This window comes from Chelonoidis abingdonii, chromosome 1 (assembly GCF_003597395.2).
Source record: "Chelonoidis abingdonii isolate Lonesome George chromosome 1, CheloAbing_2.0, whole genome shotgun sequence".
In the NCBI taxonomy this organism is placed as follows: Eukaryota; Metazoa; Chordata; order Testudines; family Testudinidae; genus Chelonoidis; species Chelonoidis abingdonii.
Window position 1 is genome coordinate 257,850,442 of NC_133769.1, and position 19,061 is coordinate 257,869,502.

The window sequence follows — 19,061 nt, forward strand, 5'->3', positions numbered from 1 at the left end:
CATTTGTTCTGTTTCACAGCACTGCTGGGAAGTCAGAGGTAGGCACTTGGCTAGTGGAGAAGAACACACTATAAATGGAAGAGCAAATAGAGAGCTGGCATCTGTACAGCATTTTCACCCCTTCTGACTGCAGTTGCTAGGTCAGTGGGAGGGAAAGAATGAGACTTGGGGCAAGTCTACACTTAAAAAGCTGCAGCTTTGCTTTACTACGCTGATGGGAGAGCTGCTTCTGCTGGTGTAGTTAATATGCTTCCGCGAGAGGCGGTAGCTATGTTGACATAGTGCTTTCTACACCGAGGGTTAGGTCCATACAACTACATTGCTCAGGGGTATGGATTTTCACACCTCTGAGCAGTTTACTTATACTGGTGTAAGTCTGTAATGTAGACCAGCGGTTCTCAGCTGGGGTCCATAGCCCCCTGGGGAGCTCCGAGCCCTTTCAGGGGGGTCGCGGGCCCCCATTGCAGGAACCCAGAGGTCCAGCCCAGGTGGCCCCCGGCCGTGGGGCTGAAACCCCAAGCCCTGGCGCCCCCCACTGCAGACCTGAAGCCAGGAGCTTTGGTGTGAAGCTGGAAGCCCCAACACCCCCCACCTCGGGGCTGATGAAGTCCCAAGTGCTAGTTGCCCCTCTCCCTGCAGTGCCAGAGCAGCCCCAAGGGCAACCCCACACACCCCCACACTTCCTTCTCTACCCGCCCCAAGGCCCCACCCCTTGGCCAGGTCAGAAGGAGGAAGCCAGAGTCGGTCAGTGCAGGCAGTTGCTGCTCTGGCTAGTACCATGAAGCAGGCGGCCTTGTCATTCCCTCGCCTGCTGTTGGTGCCTGGGGTTGTGGTTGCTGCTCCTCAACTCATGCAGCTAGTAAGAGCCACCCAGGCAGGAGGACCCAGCTCTGTGGCTGGCAGAGCCCTTGGAGACCAGTGGCCATAGGGGAGCCATCCTGGTGCAGAGCCCTGGCTACCTCCTCCCTGAATCCTGAGCTACCCCTCACACCTGTACACAGCTCCAGCTACCTCCTCCCTGCACCCTGAGCTACCCCGTGTCCTCACACAGTCCCTAGCGACCCCCTCCCTGCACCCTGAGCTACTCTCTGCCCTCACACAGCCCCTAGTGACCCCCTCCCTCCACCCTGCATTACCCTCCCTCTCGCGCACAGCTCCTAGCTACCCCCTCTCTGCGGGGGTGAAAGTAACGTACAGGATTTACTGTCCAGCTGGAGTCCTGAGGCAGGCATGGCCTCATCCGGAAGAGGCATGGCCTCTTAAGATTTAAAGGCCCTGGAGCACCAGCTGTGGCTGGGAGCTCTAGAGCCTTTAAATCAACCAGGGCCTCCCAGCTGAAGAGGTGGCTGGGAGCTCCCCAGGGCTCAGGGGCAAATTAAAGGGCCCAGAGCTCCGGTCAGCGGGGGGAACCCCGAGCTTTGCGGGACTGGGGCAGGGATTTAAAGGGCCCAGAACTCCTGCCACTGAGGGGAGCAGGGGGAAGGTGCAAAATTCCACCAAAATACATATTTTTTCTGGAAAATATAAACAAAATATAATACTTAACCTTAAACTTCATTTTATTTTAATACCTTAATTTGTATCATGTCCCGCTTCAGGGGACTTCTGGTAGTTTATGACAATCACTGCAGTATACGAGTAACTATGTCAACAGAGTTTTCACATTATACTTCCTTTCTCTTTAGAGTGCCTATAGGAGGTGGCCAGCCCAGGAATAGCTTAGCAGGCGGGGCTCAGACAATAAAAGGATCCCCAGGAGCTGTTCACCCAGGAGGTGCAAGTCTTACAAACACGGCCACTGCTGTCAGACCTGTTGTTCCAATCACTGCACCTCAGACACATCCCCAACAACAGACAGCGTCTCCTCAGATGAATAACTGCATGAGGTATTCAGCCCAGCAAATGGTCAGCCAGACTCGCAGTGCCATGCAGATGGGTAGGTATAGTCTCCCTAATGCCTCTTGCCTTACCTTCTCAGAATTTGACATTGTATCCCACGTGAACAAGCCCCTAGAATTCTATTGTACCTACAAGTTTCCTTTGCGGGTGTTTTATTTTAGTCAAAGCTCAGCCCTCTGTAATAGGATATGTTTTATTGCTTGTAATATTTACAGACTTCTATTGATTTCTGGGAACTATGCTGTGTTTATCAGATTGTGCTGTTGTCACAGCTGAAATAGATTACAGTGGTTGCAAATATTTACATAATTTATTTTAGAGAATAAAGCATCCTGCATACTAAGAAGATTAACATTTTCAAGTCCAGTTGGCTTAGTGACAAAAAAAAATACTACATTTATCACAAACAAGTAATATGTGACTTCAAATTAAGAAACATTTCACTGGGCTTCAAGGGTGAAAGTTATATATTAGACAGAAAAGGACTCAGCACTGGTGGTAAAGGAAGATATCCAAAAAATAGTGCCACCTCCTTGAAATGCAAATAAGAGGTTTGCACAGCAGGGGACCAGTGTTGTTTCTAGTTTTCCTTTTTGATGCAAAGCATGGGTTTTCTGGAGCAGAATTTATACTGCTTTCCTGATGTTAAATAGTTGTAATGTTGAGTGAATTAAAAGTAAATTACATGGTAGATCTTTACGGCAAAATCTAAAGCTGTTTTGTTTTTAATATTTTATGGTGACTTGAGCTTTTGTGTTTTATAAAGACTGAGCTAGAGAAGCACTGGGAATGCTGGCAGCTGAAGATTTTAGATTCAGAACAGACTAGACAAAGTATGCTACTAGCTAAGACATTGATTCTCAGGTTAAGGCCAGAAGGGACCATTGTGATCATCTAGTCTGACCTCCGTATAACACAGGCCAAGTGGAAGAGTAATCAAATCCCCATGAATCTAAATCTTATTTTACTGAAAAGCAGCATGGACTCTGTTTCTTTGGTTGTAACACATAGTGGCATCTCTTTACATGCATAGAACTCACGCTACAATATCATATAAGTATCATAATTCATTTTTTGTAGTTCAGAGAGAAGATTCGTAGATTCCAAGGCCAGAAGGGACCATTGTGATCATCTAATCTGACCTCCTGTATAACACAGGCCATAGAACTTCTCCAAAATAATTCTTAAAGTGTATCTTTTAGAAAAACATCCAGACTTGATTGGAATATTGCCAGTGATGGAGAATCGACCACAATTCTTTGTAAATTGTTCTAATGGTTAATTACTCTCACTATTAAAAATATACTCCTTATTTCCAGTCTATTGGATCATATTGCACCTTTCTCTGCCAGATTAAAGAGTCTATTACTGAATATTTATTCCCTATGTAGTTATTTAGACTGTAAAGTAGTCACTCCTTGACCTTCTCTTTGTTAAACTAAGTAGATTGAGCTCTTTGAGCCTGTCACCATAAGGGATGTTTTCTTATCCTTTAACCATTCTTGTGGCTCTTCTCTGAACCCTCTCAAATTTATCAACATACTTCTTGAATTGTGGACAGCCAGAATGGGACACTGTATTCTAGCAATGGTCTCACCATTGCCAAATACTCCTACTCGAGATTCCCTGCTTGTGCTTTTGGCCACAGCATCACATGGAGTTCATGTTCAGTTGGTCATCCACTGTGATCCCCAAATCTTTTTCATAGTCATTGCTTTCCAGGATAGCATCCCCCATTGTGCAAATATAATCTATGTTCTTTGTTCCTACCACGTATACACTGACATTTGGCCATATTAAAATACATACTGTTTCCCTGAGCCAAGCTTACCAAGCACTTCAAATTGCTCTGTGTTAGTGACCTGGCCTCGTCATTATTTACTCTTCTGACAGTTTTTTTGCCATCTGCAAACTGTATCAGTGCTGACTTTGTTTCTTCCAGGTCATTAATAAAAATGTTAAATAATGTAGGGCCAAGAACTAATCCCTGTAGAATCCCATTAGAAATGCATCTTTTCAATTATGATTCCCTGTTTACAGTTACATTTGGAGTCCTATCAGTTAGCCAGCTTTAATCCGTACACTAGGTGCCATGTTAATTTTATATCTTCTAGTTTGTTAATCAAAATGTCATGTGGCACCAAGTCAAATGCCTCACTGAAGTCTAGATATAGTACATCAGCACTACAACTTTGGATGATAAAGGTAGTAATCTCATAAAATATATATCAAGTTAGTTTGACAGGATTTATTTTCCTAAACCCATGTTAATTGGCATTAATTCTTTATTAATCAAGTCCTGTATCAGCTGCTCCATTATCTTGCCTGGGATTGTTGTCAGACTGACAGTCTATAATTACCTGGGTAATCCTGTTTATCCTTGGCACAACATTAACTTTCTTCTGGTTTTCTGAAACTTTTGTGGTGGTCCAAGCCGTATTGAAAACCAGCATTAACAGTCCAGCAAGCTTCTCACCAGCTGTTTTAAAACTCTTGGATGCAAGCTATCTGGATCTGCTGATTTAGATATGTCTAACTTTAGTAGCTGCAGTTTATCACCCTCCTAAGAAACTAGCGGAATAGAAAGTGTTGTTATATATGACTACATTGTGACGGGTTGGACCCCACCTTCTGGGATGTCACTTGATATGCTTGGGTCCCCCTCAGCCCTCTGGCCCTGGCAGCCTGGGTTTCCCTTGCACTGGGTTGCTGTGCCAGGCTCTCAAGCCCCTTTCCAGCGCACAGCCAGGCAAGACTACAGCCACCTGCAGACACAGACTACAGTCAGATCTATGTGAGCGGATTCACCCAGAACTCACATGAACACCCACTGTGGAGAGGTAAACCCCAGATAATATTGTGTTGCGCTGTATAGAAAGATATGCACAGCACAAACTGATAAAAATTCACCCTGTCCCTCAATGTGAAGAGAGATATGCACAGCTTGTTGCCCCCCCGGATATGGATTGCACAAACTGGGTTATGTTATAAACAAGAAATAAGTTTATTAACAATAAAAGGTACATTTTTAATGATCATAAGGGATAGCAAACAGAACAAAGCAGATTACTAAGCAAATCAAACAAAACACACAAACTAAGTTTGACTCACTGAAGAACCAGATTACAAAATGTAATTTCTCACCCTAAATGTTGCATTAGGCAGAATGCAGAGTTTCTAGCTCAGGGTTCTGGTTATTTCTCTTTACAGACTATACTCCTCTGTCTCAGTCTGGATTCAGCCCTTGCCTTTCCCACAGTGCAGTTCCTTTGTCTCTTTAGGTACTTTCAGTAGACTTTCTTCGTGGGCAGGAAGGAATGGAGAAGAGTCCTGTTTGCCTTATTCCCCAGCCATAAATAAGATTTACATAAGGCAGGAATCTTTTGTTTCCCAGTCTTGACCTCCCCCTCCTTTTGGTGGAAAATTACTAGAAGTCCAAGATAGTGTTTAGTACCAGGTCACAGGATCATCTGACCTACTAGTGTCACAGCTACATCCCAGGATGCCTCTCAGGAAGGAGAGAGATTAGTATCTTTAAAGTATAGTACATTAGTATCTATAAAAAATCTTTCTTCCTAATGGCCCATCAAAGCTGATGGCCTGTTGTCTGGTGGGTGTCTCCAAAATACACACACAGTTGTAATTGTTACATAGCCAATATTCCTAGCTTTAGATACAGAAATGATACATGCATACAAATTGGATAATCACATTCAGTAAATCGTAACCTTTCCAGTGATACCTTACAAGACCCATCTTGCATAAAATATGTCTTAGTTAGGCCATATTCATATCATAACCATATTTCTATGAAGAATAGGTGTGTAATGTTACATACATTACCTGTTTTCCCCCCAAATACAGACTAGAGATATCTATTGAATATGTCTTCTTTTTGTGTATTATTGATAATTTTACCACTACCATCTAGTAATGGCCCAGTACCATTCTTATGATTCTTTTATGATTTTTTCTGTTCCTAATAGATTTAAACAATTTCTTCTTGTCTATAAGTCTGCTGGCCATAGTGTTCTCCTTGTGTCCCTTTTCTTCCCTTATCAATGTTCTGTAAGTGCTTACTTCTTCCTCAAATGACCAGATCAGCAAGTTCTCCAGATTGCCTCTCCACCGCTTGTTTAGTCACTAGCAGCTCTTGTAGTCAGACCACACGTGATTTGAAACATATTCATGGTTTGGGAAGACTCAAGAGTCAGGAATAGAGTGCTTGTTGGAAAGTAGCATTAAATATATCACTGTGTCATGTAACTTGTAACAGTAACCAAGTTAGCATCAATTTACACAGATCTGGCAGTACAATATATCTTTGGCTCTCTGGAACCTTTTAGGAAGTTCCTGTTCTTCTTCGAGTGATTGCTCATATCCATTCCAGTTAGGTGTGTGCGCGCCGCATGCACGTTCGTCAGAGAAACTTTTACCCTCGCAACACTTGGTGGGTCGGCTGGGCGCCCGCTGGAGTGGCGCTGCCATGGCGCCGCATATATACCCCAGCCGACCCGACCACTCCTCAGTTCCTTCTTACTGCCCATGTCGGTCGTTGGAACAGTGGAGTGCGGCTTAGCTGACCTCCACCTTCCCTAGCTACTCGTAGTTCTTATTCTCGTTTTCTAACCATAGTTCTAGTTGTTTGTTCTTATATAGTTAGTTGGATTAGTTATAGTTATAGTTGTAGTTGTTAGTTATAAGTGATTCGGCGGGGTTTGGGGGGTAACCCCTGCCCCACACCTGGTACCGGAGCTCATGCCTGGCTCACCGGGCTTCAAGCAATGTGCGGCCTGCCATAGGCCGATGCCGACAGGAGATCCCCACGACTCCTGTCTGAAGTGCCTCGGGGAATCGCACTTGTCCTCTAAGTGCCCAATTTGCAAGGCTTTTAAGCCGCGGACCAAAAAGGAGCGGGACATTAGGTTAAGGCCAGCAGGTGAGTGAGACTGCCCCTACGGTACCGGGCACCGTCGGTACGCCTAAGGCTTTCCGGCACCGCCAAAGTCAACTCCGTGCCGCTCCCTCTCCCCGAGATCGAAGACGGCGAAACCTCAGACAGGCTCGACAACACCCGTGTCGCAGCCAGACATGACGCCTAAGTCAGCCCGCCCAGCACCAACACCTGCCGTGGCACCACCTAAACCGGCACCGTTGACTCCAGCCCCGTGAGGGCCGTCAAGTCCGGCGCCTGGAAGCTCCCCGGCACCCGCTGTGGTAGAGCTCACTTTGCCGTCGACTCCGGAGATGTTCTTGGCGGCGAGGGACTTGATCGCCATGACCGAGCCGGCACCACCCTTACCCCCAGCACCGCCGGTGCGGGTACCACCTTCCATGGGCAAGCCGTCCCTGGCCAGACCGTCATCTGTCAGCGTGGCGGACCGGCACCGCATAAGGTCGCAATCCCGTGGGCACTCCAGATCGAGACGTCGCTCCTGCTCCCGGCACCACTCTCAATCCCGGCACCGCTCTCAATCCCAGCACCGCTCCCCACGGCACCGGTCAAGCTCGCGGCGCCGATCAACCTCTAGGCACCGGTCGATCTCAAGGCGCCGCTCGGTCTCTCGCTCCCCATTCCGCTACTCACGGTATCATTCCAGCTCCTGGCACCGTTACAGACACCGTTCCTCCCGGAGCAGATCTCGCCATAGGGGCTCGAGATCCCGGTCGACCTCCCGGCACCGGGCCGGTCGCAGGTCCCGGTCTCGCTCTCGGTACCGCTCTGCATACCGGCACTGGTCTCCATGGTCCCGGGGTGCAAGATCAGTTGGCACTTCAGCGCCGGGGTTTTCTGCTCCTCCGTGGCCATCCAGGCAGACGTCCGTCTCCTCGCAGGCAGACAGCTACTACGACCGGGACCAGGACACGGAGGTGCCCACGGGGGTCTTTCAGGACACACGTCCTCAGGACGCCGGGCCTCAACAGTGGTCCTTTTGGACACCCTGGGCGTACCATCAAGCCCAGGGTGCTCCCCTAGTCCAGGTCCACTCTGCTGCCTCGGAACATCGGGCACCACAGGCCACCACCTCCCGCCCTCCCGCGGACGAGTTGGAAGAGCACGTCACCCATCCCCCGGACTCCCCAGGATAGCTGGAGCAGGAACCACCCCAGGAGCATGGGGCTATCCAGGACCCCCTCATTCCCGGGGTATCTTCCTCCTCTTCCCTGGATGAGGCTGTGGCGGGGACCTCTTCTTCAGGGCCTCCGCCGATAGACCTTAGGGCCCATCAGGACCTCCTTCGAAGGGTTGCTTTTAATATCAACCTCCCGGTGGAGGAAGTCCCGGAGGTCGAGGATCCTGTTGTGAGCATCCTGGCTGCGGATGCCCCGACCTGGGTGGCACTGCCATTCATTAAAACCATCCAGGCCACTGCCGACACTCTTTGGCAGTCTCCAGCCTCCATTCCACCAATGGCGAAGGGGGTCGAGAGAAAGTACATGGTACCCTCTCGGGGGTATGAGTACTTGTATGTTCACCCTCCCCCCTCCTCATTAGTTGTCCAGTCGGTCAATGAGAGGGAGCGCCATGGTCAGCAGGCACCTGCCCCGAAGTCTAAGGAGGCTAGGCGAATGGACCTCTTGGGGCGCAAATTATATTCGGCAGGTGCCCTACAGCTCCGGGTGGCCAACCAGCAGGCTCTGTTGAGCCGATATAATTATAACACCTGGGCGGAGATGAGTGGGTTCACCGAGCTGCTACCCCCTGACTCACGCCAAGAATTTGCGGCGTTCATAGAGGAAGGCAAAAAAGTGGCCAGGACCTCTCTTCAGGCCTCCCTGGACGCGGCCGACTCGGCTGCCAGGACTTTGGCCTCTGGCATCACCATGAGGCGTATCTCCTGGCTCCAGGTCTCTAACCTACCTCCGGAGCTTCAATACACTATTCAGGACTTACCCTTTGAGGGCAAGGGTTTGTTCTCAGAGAAAACTGATCCTCGGTTGCAGAGCCTGAAGGACAATAGAGTCATCATGAGGTCGTTGGGCATGCATATGCCCGTGACCCAGCGTAGGCCCTTTAGGCCCCAACCCTGCCGCCCGTATTTTCCACCACGGAACAGGCAGGACCTCAGTAGGAGGCGCGGGCGGGGTGTGCGGAGGCGCCAATCCAGCCCCCCAGGGGGGCAGAACCAAGGGCCCTCTAAGACTCCACCAGGGCCTAAGACCAACTTTTGAAGGTGCTCCCGGGGACGGCGTACCAGCCTCAACACAGGATCCTTCTCCCCCCTTCTCTGACCGCTTTTCCTACTTCCTCCCGGCGTGGTCCCAGCTTACTTCGGACCTTTGGGTGCTGCGCACGGTGAAGCAAGGATAACACCTCCAATTTGCTTCATCCCCACCTTCCCGCTCCCCATCCCGGTCCCTCTTCAGGGACCCCTCTCACGAGCAAATCCTCTTGCAAGAGGTGCAGTCTCTCCTCGCCGCAGGAGCCATAGAGGAGGTCCCGATAGCCGAGAGAGGAAAGGGGTTTTACTCCCGCTATTTTCTAATTCCCAAGTCCAAGGGAGGCCTCCGGCCTATTCTAGACCTGCGGGGGCTCAACAAGTGGCTGCTCAAGTTGAAGTTCCGCATGGTCTCCCTGGGAACTATTATCCCGTCTTTGGATCCTGGAGACTGGTACGCTGCCCTCGACATGAAGGACGCGTACTTCCACATTGCCATCTTTCCACCACACAGAAAGTACCTTCGGTTTACGATCAACCACCGGCACTTCCAGTTCGCAGTCCTCCCCTTTGGCCTCTCCACAGCCCTGAGGGTGTTTACAAAGTGCATGGCAGTCGTCGCCACACACCTCCGCAGGCAGGAGATACATGTGTTTCTGTATCTGGACGACTGGCTCATCAAAGGGATCCCTCCGACTCAGGTCCATCAGCACGTCAGCATAATCACGGCCCTCTTCTCCCGGTTGAGTCTGCTCCTCAACATGGAGAAATCCACACTGGTCCCTACTCAAAGGCTGGACTTCATAGGAGCAACCCTGGACTCCACGCTCGCCAGGGCTTACTTGCCCCAGGCCCGCTTCCAAACGATCATCTTGATCATCCGGGGCCTGCAGGCCTCCCCACTCACCTCGGCTTGCACCTGCCTGGACCTGCTGGGGCACATGGCCGCATGCACTTATGTCACCAAGTACGCCAGGCTCCGCATGCAGCCCTTTCAAACGTGGCTCCATTCGGTCTTCCGCCCGAGCAGGGACCCTATGGACGTCCTGGTCACAGTTCCTCCGAGCCCCCTCCGCTCCCTCGACTGGTGGCTGAATCCATCCCTGGTATGCGCGGGAATGCCGTTTCAACCTCAGCAGCTGTCGCTGACCTTGACGACGGACGCGTCATCCCTCGGTTGGGGGGCCCATCTAGGTCTCCTGCGTACCCAGGGCCTTTGGTCCGCCCAGGAGCTCACGCTCCATATAAATGTCCGGGAGTTAAGAGCCGTCCGCCTAGCCTGTCAGGCATTCCAGCGGCTTCTTCACGGCCGTTGTGTTGTCTGTGTTTACAGACAACACAACGGCCATGTACTACATCAACAGACAGGGGGGGACCCGCTCGTCTCCCCTGTGTCAGGAGGCCATTTGACTCTGGGACTTCTGTGTAGCCCACCAGGTGGACCTAGTGGCGTCCTTTCTCCCGGGGGTCCGGAACGCCCTGGCGGATCGACTGAGCCGGTCCTTCCTCTGCCACGAGTGGTCAGTTCGGCCAGACATCATACATTCCATCTTCCAGAGGTGGGGGTTTCCCCTTGTAGACCTGCTCGCCTCCTGCTCGAACAGGAAGTGCCAGGAGTTCTGCTCCTTCCAGGGTCTCTCCCCTGGATCGATCACGGACGTGTTCCTCCTGCCCTGGGGACACCGCCTGCTATATGCCTTCCCTCTGTTTCCTCTGGTACACAAGGTCCTGCTGAAGCTCCACAGGGACAAAGCGCATCTGATCCTGATCGCGCCTGCGTGATCTAGGCAGCCCTGGTACACCACCTTGCTGGATCTGTCAGTGGCCACTCCGGTTCCCCTCCCTCTCTTCCCAGACCTGATCACACAGGACCACGGCAGGCCTTTGCCATCAGACCTGCATTGCCCTCCACCTCACGGCGTGGCTCCTGCATGCTGAACGCTGCGGAGTTGTGCGTTCCGCTCCGTACAGCATATTTCTCCTCAGTAGCAGAAGCCTTCACCCGCTCCACGTATTTGGCTAAGTGGAAGCGCTTCGCATGCTAGTGCACGACTCAGGGCGTTACTCCCTCGAGCCTCGATTCCCACGGTCTTAGACTACCTCTGGTACCTTAAGCAGCAGGGCCTGGCGACATCCTCCTGAAGGTGCACCTCGCAGCTATATCACTTTCCATCCAGGCAAGGGTGGTCATTCTGTATTTCTCTCACCCAGTGGTCTCTGTCATTAAGGACCTGGAGTGCATCTATCCCCCCACACCATCACCTGCCCCCACCTGGGACCTCAACTTAGTCCTAAGCAGGCTGATGCAGCGCCTTTTGAGCCACTCGCGACTTGAACACTCCTCTACCTGTCATGGAAAGACAGTCTTCTGGTGGCATTACTCAGCCAGGCAGGTCCTCAGAGCCTCAGAGCCTCACGGTGGACCCACCTTATACTGTCTTCCATAAGGACAAGATGCCAGCTGCGACCTCACCGGCGTTCCACCCTAAGGTAGTGTCTGCCTTCCATACCAGCCAGGACATCTTCCTCCCGGTCCTTCTTCCAAAGCCCCACTCTTCTCGGCGGGAGCAGCAGCTACACACTTTAATGTCTGCGTGAGCACTTGCTTTCTATATTGAAGAACGAAGCCCTTCCGAAAGTCTCCTCAGCTGTTTTGTGGCGGTCGCGGAGCGCAATGAAAGGCCTGCCAATTTTCTCCCAGAGGATTTCCTCCTGGGTGACAGTTGCATTCGCCAACGTGCTATGACCTTAGGCGCATGTTCCCTTGGAGCCTCAGTGCGCCATCTCTACAGGTCAAGCTCCTCAGCTTGCCTTCCTTGGCGCACACCGTGCCAATCCAAAGAGTAGTGCCGTGCTGCAACTGGTCATCGTCCCAACACCTTCGCCTTGCACTATGCGTTTGTCCAGCATCTAGAGATGATGCAGCCTTTGGGTGCAGCGGTGCCCAATACTGCCACATCTCACTCCGACCCTTCGCCTAGGTAATGGCTTGGGAATCACCTAACTGGAATGGATATGAGCAATCACTCGAAGAAGAAAAGACGGTATGACTCACCTTGTAACTGTTTGTTCTCGAGATGTGTTGCTCATATCCATTCCACACCCACCCCCTTCCCCTGTCGGAGTAGACCGGCAAGAAGGAACTGAGGGTGGTCGGGTCGGCTGGGGTAATATATGCGGCGCCTATAGTGGCGCCCACTCCAGGGGCCGCCCAGCGACCCCCGAAGTGTTGCTAGGGTAAAAGTTTCTCCGACGAACGTGCACGCGGCGCGCACACACCTAACTGGAATGGATATGAGCAACACATCTCGAAGAACAACAGTTACAAAGTTGAGTAACCGTCTTTTGCTTCAGATGGCCATGCTGCCATAAAGAAGTATTCTCATGGAGCTAAGACAGGATGCGGTTGCAGGATAATATTAACCCAGGTAGATGCATTAGACTCTCCCTTTCCCATCTCTCAGCTAATCTGTGTAGCTACCTTCTACCTTCAGAAGCTACCTGCCAGCACTCCCTGCATCCTCCTTATCTCATGTTGTTTTGAGACCACATCTCAATATCCTTCCAACATCTTGGCATGCAAATTAGTCAGAGAGCAGAATAAATCAGGAAATATAGCACTCCTGGCACTTAATTTTTTGTGCTTCTCATACTTTCCATGGGTATTTGAGGTTTATTCTAAAACCTATATATATATATAATACACAATATGTAATTCACAGAGTAAAGGGAAAATTTGCAGAATTTCCAACATTGACTTAAGGAATACTCCAGTTCAATTTCTCTTTCACCAATCCACAATGGCCATAATAGGCTGCTGTCCAGTAGCCCAAATCCTACAGAGCTCTTTTGCATCTCATCCTGCAGAGTGAAGAAACTTAATCCTATGTCTTAAAAAAATATGAAGGTACTTCCAATAAAAGAAAATTATACAATATTCAAGTCATGCTCTTGTTGGCTTGCAATATACATGAATAACAAATCAATTTTTTTTTCACAAATCCACTAATGTAGAAATACAGAAAATGAAATATGAGCAGTCCAGAACAAAAATAGTCTTCAGTGAACATTGCTAATTAATAGCATGATTGGCACAGCACAATCTAAACCCACAGATGTTTAGAGCAAGACAGTTATAGACTGTAGAAGCCTTGCTCACAGCTGAGTCTTCTCCGACCATTTCTTTTGCTGTTTTTGGCACTGTCAGTTTCCTTGAAGCCTAGAAACACTGATGCCTGTATTAAACAAACAATGCGTGTCAGTATGACTATCGAATCAACCTTAAATCTAGAGGGAGGTAGCAGCATGCAATGAAGTTCCTTCATTTGTATTCTTATCCCAGAGATCTATAGAAATACCATTTCACCTTGGAACCAATCTGGCTGTAACAATATTTTCAGACCTTGAACATTGGCCTTATGCTTTTAGAGGGCTGCAAGATTTGATTTCTTGTAGCAGGACTTGCACATTACACAAAGCCCAAACAAGAGTGCCACTCGATTAGCCTACCCACAAATATAATTTGTACATAAAGATTGGGAGGGGATGAGTTAGGTGGGAGTAAATCAGTAGTACCCATTTCTAACCTGAATTTGGAGATGGCCCATATATTTTGTTACATGTTGTTAGGTGATCGAGGTAGGGAAGACAGTAAAAAAGCAAATGACAATCTGGAGAAAATCCGAATTTGTGGACTCTTACTCTTCTTCAAGGACAAAGTTACAAAAAAATTCAAGACAAATAAGTGACAGTTTGCTAAATTCAACATGAATAAAAAGAAACTCTGTTGGATCAGGGAATAACTGGGAAAGAGAATCATACCAATATAGGAGTTGCTGTACTGGAATATATCAAGGGTCCATCTAGCATAGATGTCCATCTAATTGATTGCCTTCCAAAGGTGGGTAATATCTGATGCTTCAAGACTAGGTTAAAAAAAAATCTCAAGAGGCATCCATTGTTTTGTGTATAACATGGGAATAAGATTAGCGTGGAATTGCTTCATGACCTCAGATGGTGATCAGTTGGTATTCTGAGCATGGGGATGATGCCCTTTGCCATTTTAAACCCTAGTGATGTAAGAGCAGGTGCTGTTCTGACAGATATGAACAGAAAATCCTTTCTGGAATTTTACTAGAATAATGCTGTTCAGTAATATCCCATGAGAGAACTCCACAGATTGGTTTTAGTGCTGCATAAAAAGTATTCTTAAGAAAGGGGATTTTAAGAGAACTTCTGAATTGTTTAAGTTTTGGGGATGCTTAACTCTGGCCTATTCTTCTCCACTGTACAAAGCAACAAACCCACCTGGAGATCAGAAAAGACCTAGGCATGGAAATGAAACTGGAGCTCTGTGCTATACTTCTTGACACATGAAGCATTCTGTAGTTTCCTGGATCCTTGGAGAGCCGGCATTGCTAGTCAGTGTGTTGTAGTTATTGTTATACAGAGGAGCAGTAGTTCCCTGAGTCATGGTGGTGATCTGCTGAGGTGAAGTGGAGTTCACCTATCTGGGGAAGGAAAACGAAATGGTTTTGCATAGTCCCTTTAGGACTTTCCTGGCAGAAACCAAGCTGATCTCAACCGTGCTTTAATGATCGGCACACTTAACTTGTCTTGAACACCATAGTAATTTGCTATTCTCTTTTTTAAAGTGCCAGTACATTTTAAGCCTAAAATATTGTACAGTTTTTGGTTTCTTTAAATCATAGTTCAAAAATACAAGATCAGTTTTAATATCTAAATTAGTCCCTGTTGATGTAAGTTTAACAGTTGGGAACTCCAGAAATGATCAAGGAGTTAACAGTAACTATTAGAGTGAAGTAGGAATTTATTTTTAAAATGGAGTATATTTGTATTTACCTTGAAAAGTAAATACCATGGACACTCAATGATTGTAGAAGTCAACAGTACACTCAGTGGGCTGTTTACAAGATGTGGTAGGAATTGTGGGGTTTTATTTTAAAACACTGTGTGTTTCATAAGAGGGAAATACTTTCAGGTAGAGCCACATGAGTAACCGATTTTTTGATTCACTGGCAGTTCTGAAAAATTGGAGAAAAAAAATCTGTTTGACCCGAACCCCACATTTTGTGTTGGTAGTGGCACTGTCCCTCTCCTCCCCATACACACTCTTATACCTGAAAGCCCAGTGGCTAGGGCACTCACCCAGGAGGTGAGAGACAGGAGACCTAAGTTTGAATCCCCACCCTGGAATGGAGATGTAAATCCGGGTTTCCTCACGATCAGGTGAATGCACTAGCCTACAGGCTATTTGAGGGTAGGTCTCTTTCACTCTCCCTTGAAGCTGTTCCACTTGGTTTAAAATACTTAAATTTTCATTGAGGTAGGGACCTGTGCCCATTCCCAGGTAAGCTCTCTAACCATGGGCTATAAAGTCACTCTCGTGCTCTCTATCTGCGGTCTAATGACAATTCAGGTATTTTATACAAAGTGGAACAGCTTCAGCAGGATAGACTGAGAGAAAACTACATCAGAAGAACCAGTAGCCTAGTGGTTAGGACACTCACCTGGGTTCAAGTCCTTGCTCCAGAGTGGGAAGGCGAACCTGTCTCCTATGTCCTAAGTGAGTGCCCTACTCACAGGGATGTTGGGTTCAAGGGAGGCTGGCAGCACCACAACCTCCTCCTTTTTGTGAATGGTGCCCTTATGAATATAGCCCAGAAAACCAAAAAGTGTCATTTTTATAAATGTCAAAACGATTTAGACATTACTGAAATATTTTCTTTGATTGAAACAATTTGCCAAAGTCGACACAAATTCGTACAATGTTTTGGTTGACCTGAATCAGCATTTTTCAGCAAAAATAGGTTTGGAATAAAAATTTTGCCCCACTCTTCTTCCAATACAATACATTCAGATGTTAAGACAAACTTTTACCTCTCCTGTGGACAGTCTAACACTAGGGAGTAAAGTATGTTTATCATAAAGTAAATAAAATTATCTGTTAATTTGACCTGTATCAGTACTTACAAGCTTCATTCTTTGCTGTGCTTTCCTCCTGTTATTCTTCAGTAGCACACCCCTCTGCCCAGGTACCGGAGCGGCCCACGGCAACCGTCTCACCTCTGAGAACCCAGAACTCTCCATCCCGTCTCCCAGCCACTGTGGTTAGGTCACACTCCATGGCTTCTCCACAACATGGCCACCAGTCCGCTGTCCAAGTTGTTCCTGGAGCACAGTGTGCCAGGCCCATCATTCCTCTCACTTCAGCAGCAGCAGCCATTACTCCTCCAAATGTCAGTGCGGCCAACTTGAACGGGGAGGCAGGAAATGGGCCGATCAGCAGCTTGGTGACTTCCAGCCCAACCAACACCTCCTGCAAAGCAGAGGAGAGGAAAAATGAAAAGGTAATTGTCTTCTCTGTTGTAGTTAGCAATGGGGGAAGCAGCATACCATTTTGAAAATCTTAAATGATATCTGACTTATTTTCTTCTTCTGTTTCCACCGAACATCCTTGCTAAAACCATATAGTTTTGATTAATGCCTTTGTGTGTGTGAGGAGAGATGTGATAGTTTTCCTGGTTAATCTGTCAAACTTGCATGTTTAACAAGCTTGCTGAGCCTGCATCTTGTCTGAATTTATAGACTAAGGTTTTTCCTAGCTAACTGTCATAAAAAAAGATATAGAAACAATCCTCTATAGGTGTCAATGGTCCCCCAGCCCAACGTTTAAATAAGGGAAGCAAAGGACAAACATCAAGAGATGCTTTTGCTCACTAGGTTTTCTATGAGAGGCAGAAGCAGCATTTCATCATGTAACCACTGGGCATCTACATCTACAACTATTTTCATACTTTTTAAAATCTGTTCATTGGTTATACTGTAGCATTATCCACTTGCACATGAGAAATGAGTTTTGCTGTTAATCTGTTACATTTCTACCTTCTGGCACTTTACTTGGTTAGTGTCTGAATCTTACAGATTTGAAATAGCATAGAAAGACATTGTTGGAGAGACAGGCTTCACAACAGGTGGCTAAGTCAGAAACTATCCGTCTAATTACATGGAAGAAGTTTTATGAGGTACAAGCCTTGGGTGCTGGTGATGGAAGCACAATAGAACACTGACATGTAAATGGTAGGAGCTGTTAACAGTTCTGTAAACATCTCCATTTCTTTCAGAAAATTGCATTGCCATGGTTCAGTGAAACAGAGAACTGGATTAAATATGACTCATTGCAATATGGGATTGATACATTGTAGATTCAAGCTTCTAGGAATCAACACTGGAAACAATATTTCAATGTCTGCGCCTTAAACGTGTTGCTAATGAAAGCCAGGGCTTTAAACATTGTCAGCCTTTTAGACTCAACAAATATTTTGCTTTCACCCAGAGTTTACCCTTTGCAAACAGTTCCCCTATATCAACTCTGAGAGTTGTTCACTGGACACCATAGCAGAGCCTACTGATAAACTCAGTCTGGCAGCAAACTATGGCTTGTGTTTGAACAGCATGAGAGGTGAGGAGTTTAGCTTTCTCCTGGATTTGCAGAATATTTTTTTTCCTGAATTCACTAAGTCGCTCCATAGTGACAGACATGCATGGGATAAACATTTACTGCATACACAGTAATGTCGTGTTTGGAGATCTCCTGAGTGTGCTGAAGGGAACTTGGTAAATATGAGATGTGCTCAGGTTCACAGATAAATATTAGTTTCACAGAGATGAGGAATGGGAGTTTTAAAATCCCCTCTTAATCCTCTCTCTTGAGTATCTTCCTGATGTCTTTCAATAAAGAGAAGAAGGGCATTGAATTCTGCCCTGGATGTGAAATTTAGGTATCTGTTTCCAACCATTGAATTCCCAACTAACACTGAATGTTCCATGATATGTGACCAGTAGAATACTTTTTTATTTGCAACCCGAGTTACTACTTTTGTAAGGGAAAGAAAACCTACAGTATATTGGCAAATTTAGTGGGAGATCTGTGTTACCTCAGAAATGTGTTCCTCATCAAGGCTTAATGCAGTGGGATTTTGGTACTTTTTAAAAAAAGCTCAAAAAGGAATCCAAATGTCTGTACATTTTTGTTGATAGATTTCTGGTAAGATTCCACATTAAAACTATACAGGCCCAGTTACACTGTGTTGTTTTCGAAAATATTTGTAAACTCATCCAAACATATAAAGCTTAAAGTTATTGACTTTGTCTGAGGCAAAATAAAAGCCATATGATTATTTGATCTTTATGGACAATAATCAATAAACTAACTATATATTTCAGTAATGCAAAGTATTGCAGAAAACTGATAGTCCTTGCAAAAAATTGTGGCAGATAAAGTGATGATTAAAATGATAAATTGGAATCTTAGAGGCTTGTTCCCCTCCTTCTGAGGGAGAGAGAGGCATATAACTGTGATGTGCATTGAGCAATAGACCCCAAATCTAGTCATATAGCATTTCATTCTTATCTTATCCTCTCTTCTTAGAAGTCGTGATTGAGGCTTGTCCAATCCAAACTATGCACCTATTCTCTGCACAATCAGAATAAAATCTGAATAGAATTTTTAGGAAGTTCAAATTTAGGCTAGTATCAGAGGGGTAGCCATGTTAGCCTGGATCTGTAAAAAGCAACAGAGTCCTGTGTCACCTTATGGACTAGTATCAGAGGGGTAGCCGTGTTAGTCTGGATCTGCAAAAGCAACAAAGAATCCTGTGGCACCTTGTAGACTAACAGACATTTTGGAGCATGAGCTTTCGTGGGTGAATATCCACTTCGTCAGATGCATGTAGTGGAAATTTCCAGGGGCAGGTATATATCTGCAAGAAAGCTAGAGATAACAAGGTTAGTTCAATCAGGGAGGATAAGGCCCTGTTCTAACAGTTGAGGTGTGAAAACCAAGGGAGGAGAAACTGGTTTTGTAGTTGGCAAGCCATTCACAGTCTCTGTTTAATCTTGAGCTGATGGTGTCAAATTTGCAGATGAACTGAAGCTCAGCATTTCGTCTTGAAGTCTGGTCCTGAAGTTTTTTGCTGCAGG

General features: G+C 47.0%; 1 protein-coding gene across 1 annotated transcript in view; it reads left to right on the forward strand.

Moving 5' to 3' along the window:
- The window catches only part of SH3RF3 (SH3 domain containing ring finger 3), a 438,432-nt gene that overhangs the window by 378,359 nt on the left and 41,012 nt on the right, over positions 1–19,061 (forward strand). The window contains exons 8-9 of the mRNA XM_075061458.1: positions 1,686–1,936; positions 16,095–16,429. Coding sequence (XP_074917559.1) covers positions 1,686–1,936; positions 16,095–16,429 — 586 coding nt within the window. The remainder of the gene's footprint in view (positions 1–1,685; positions 1,937–16,094; positions 16,430–19,061) is intronic.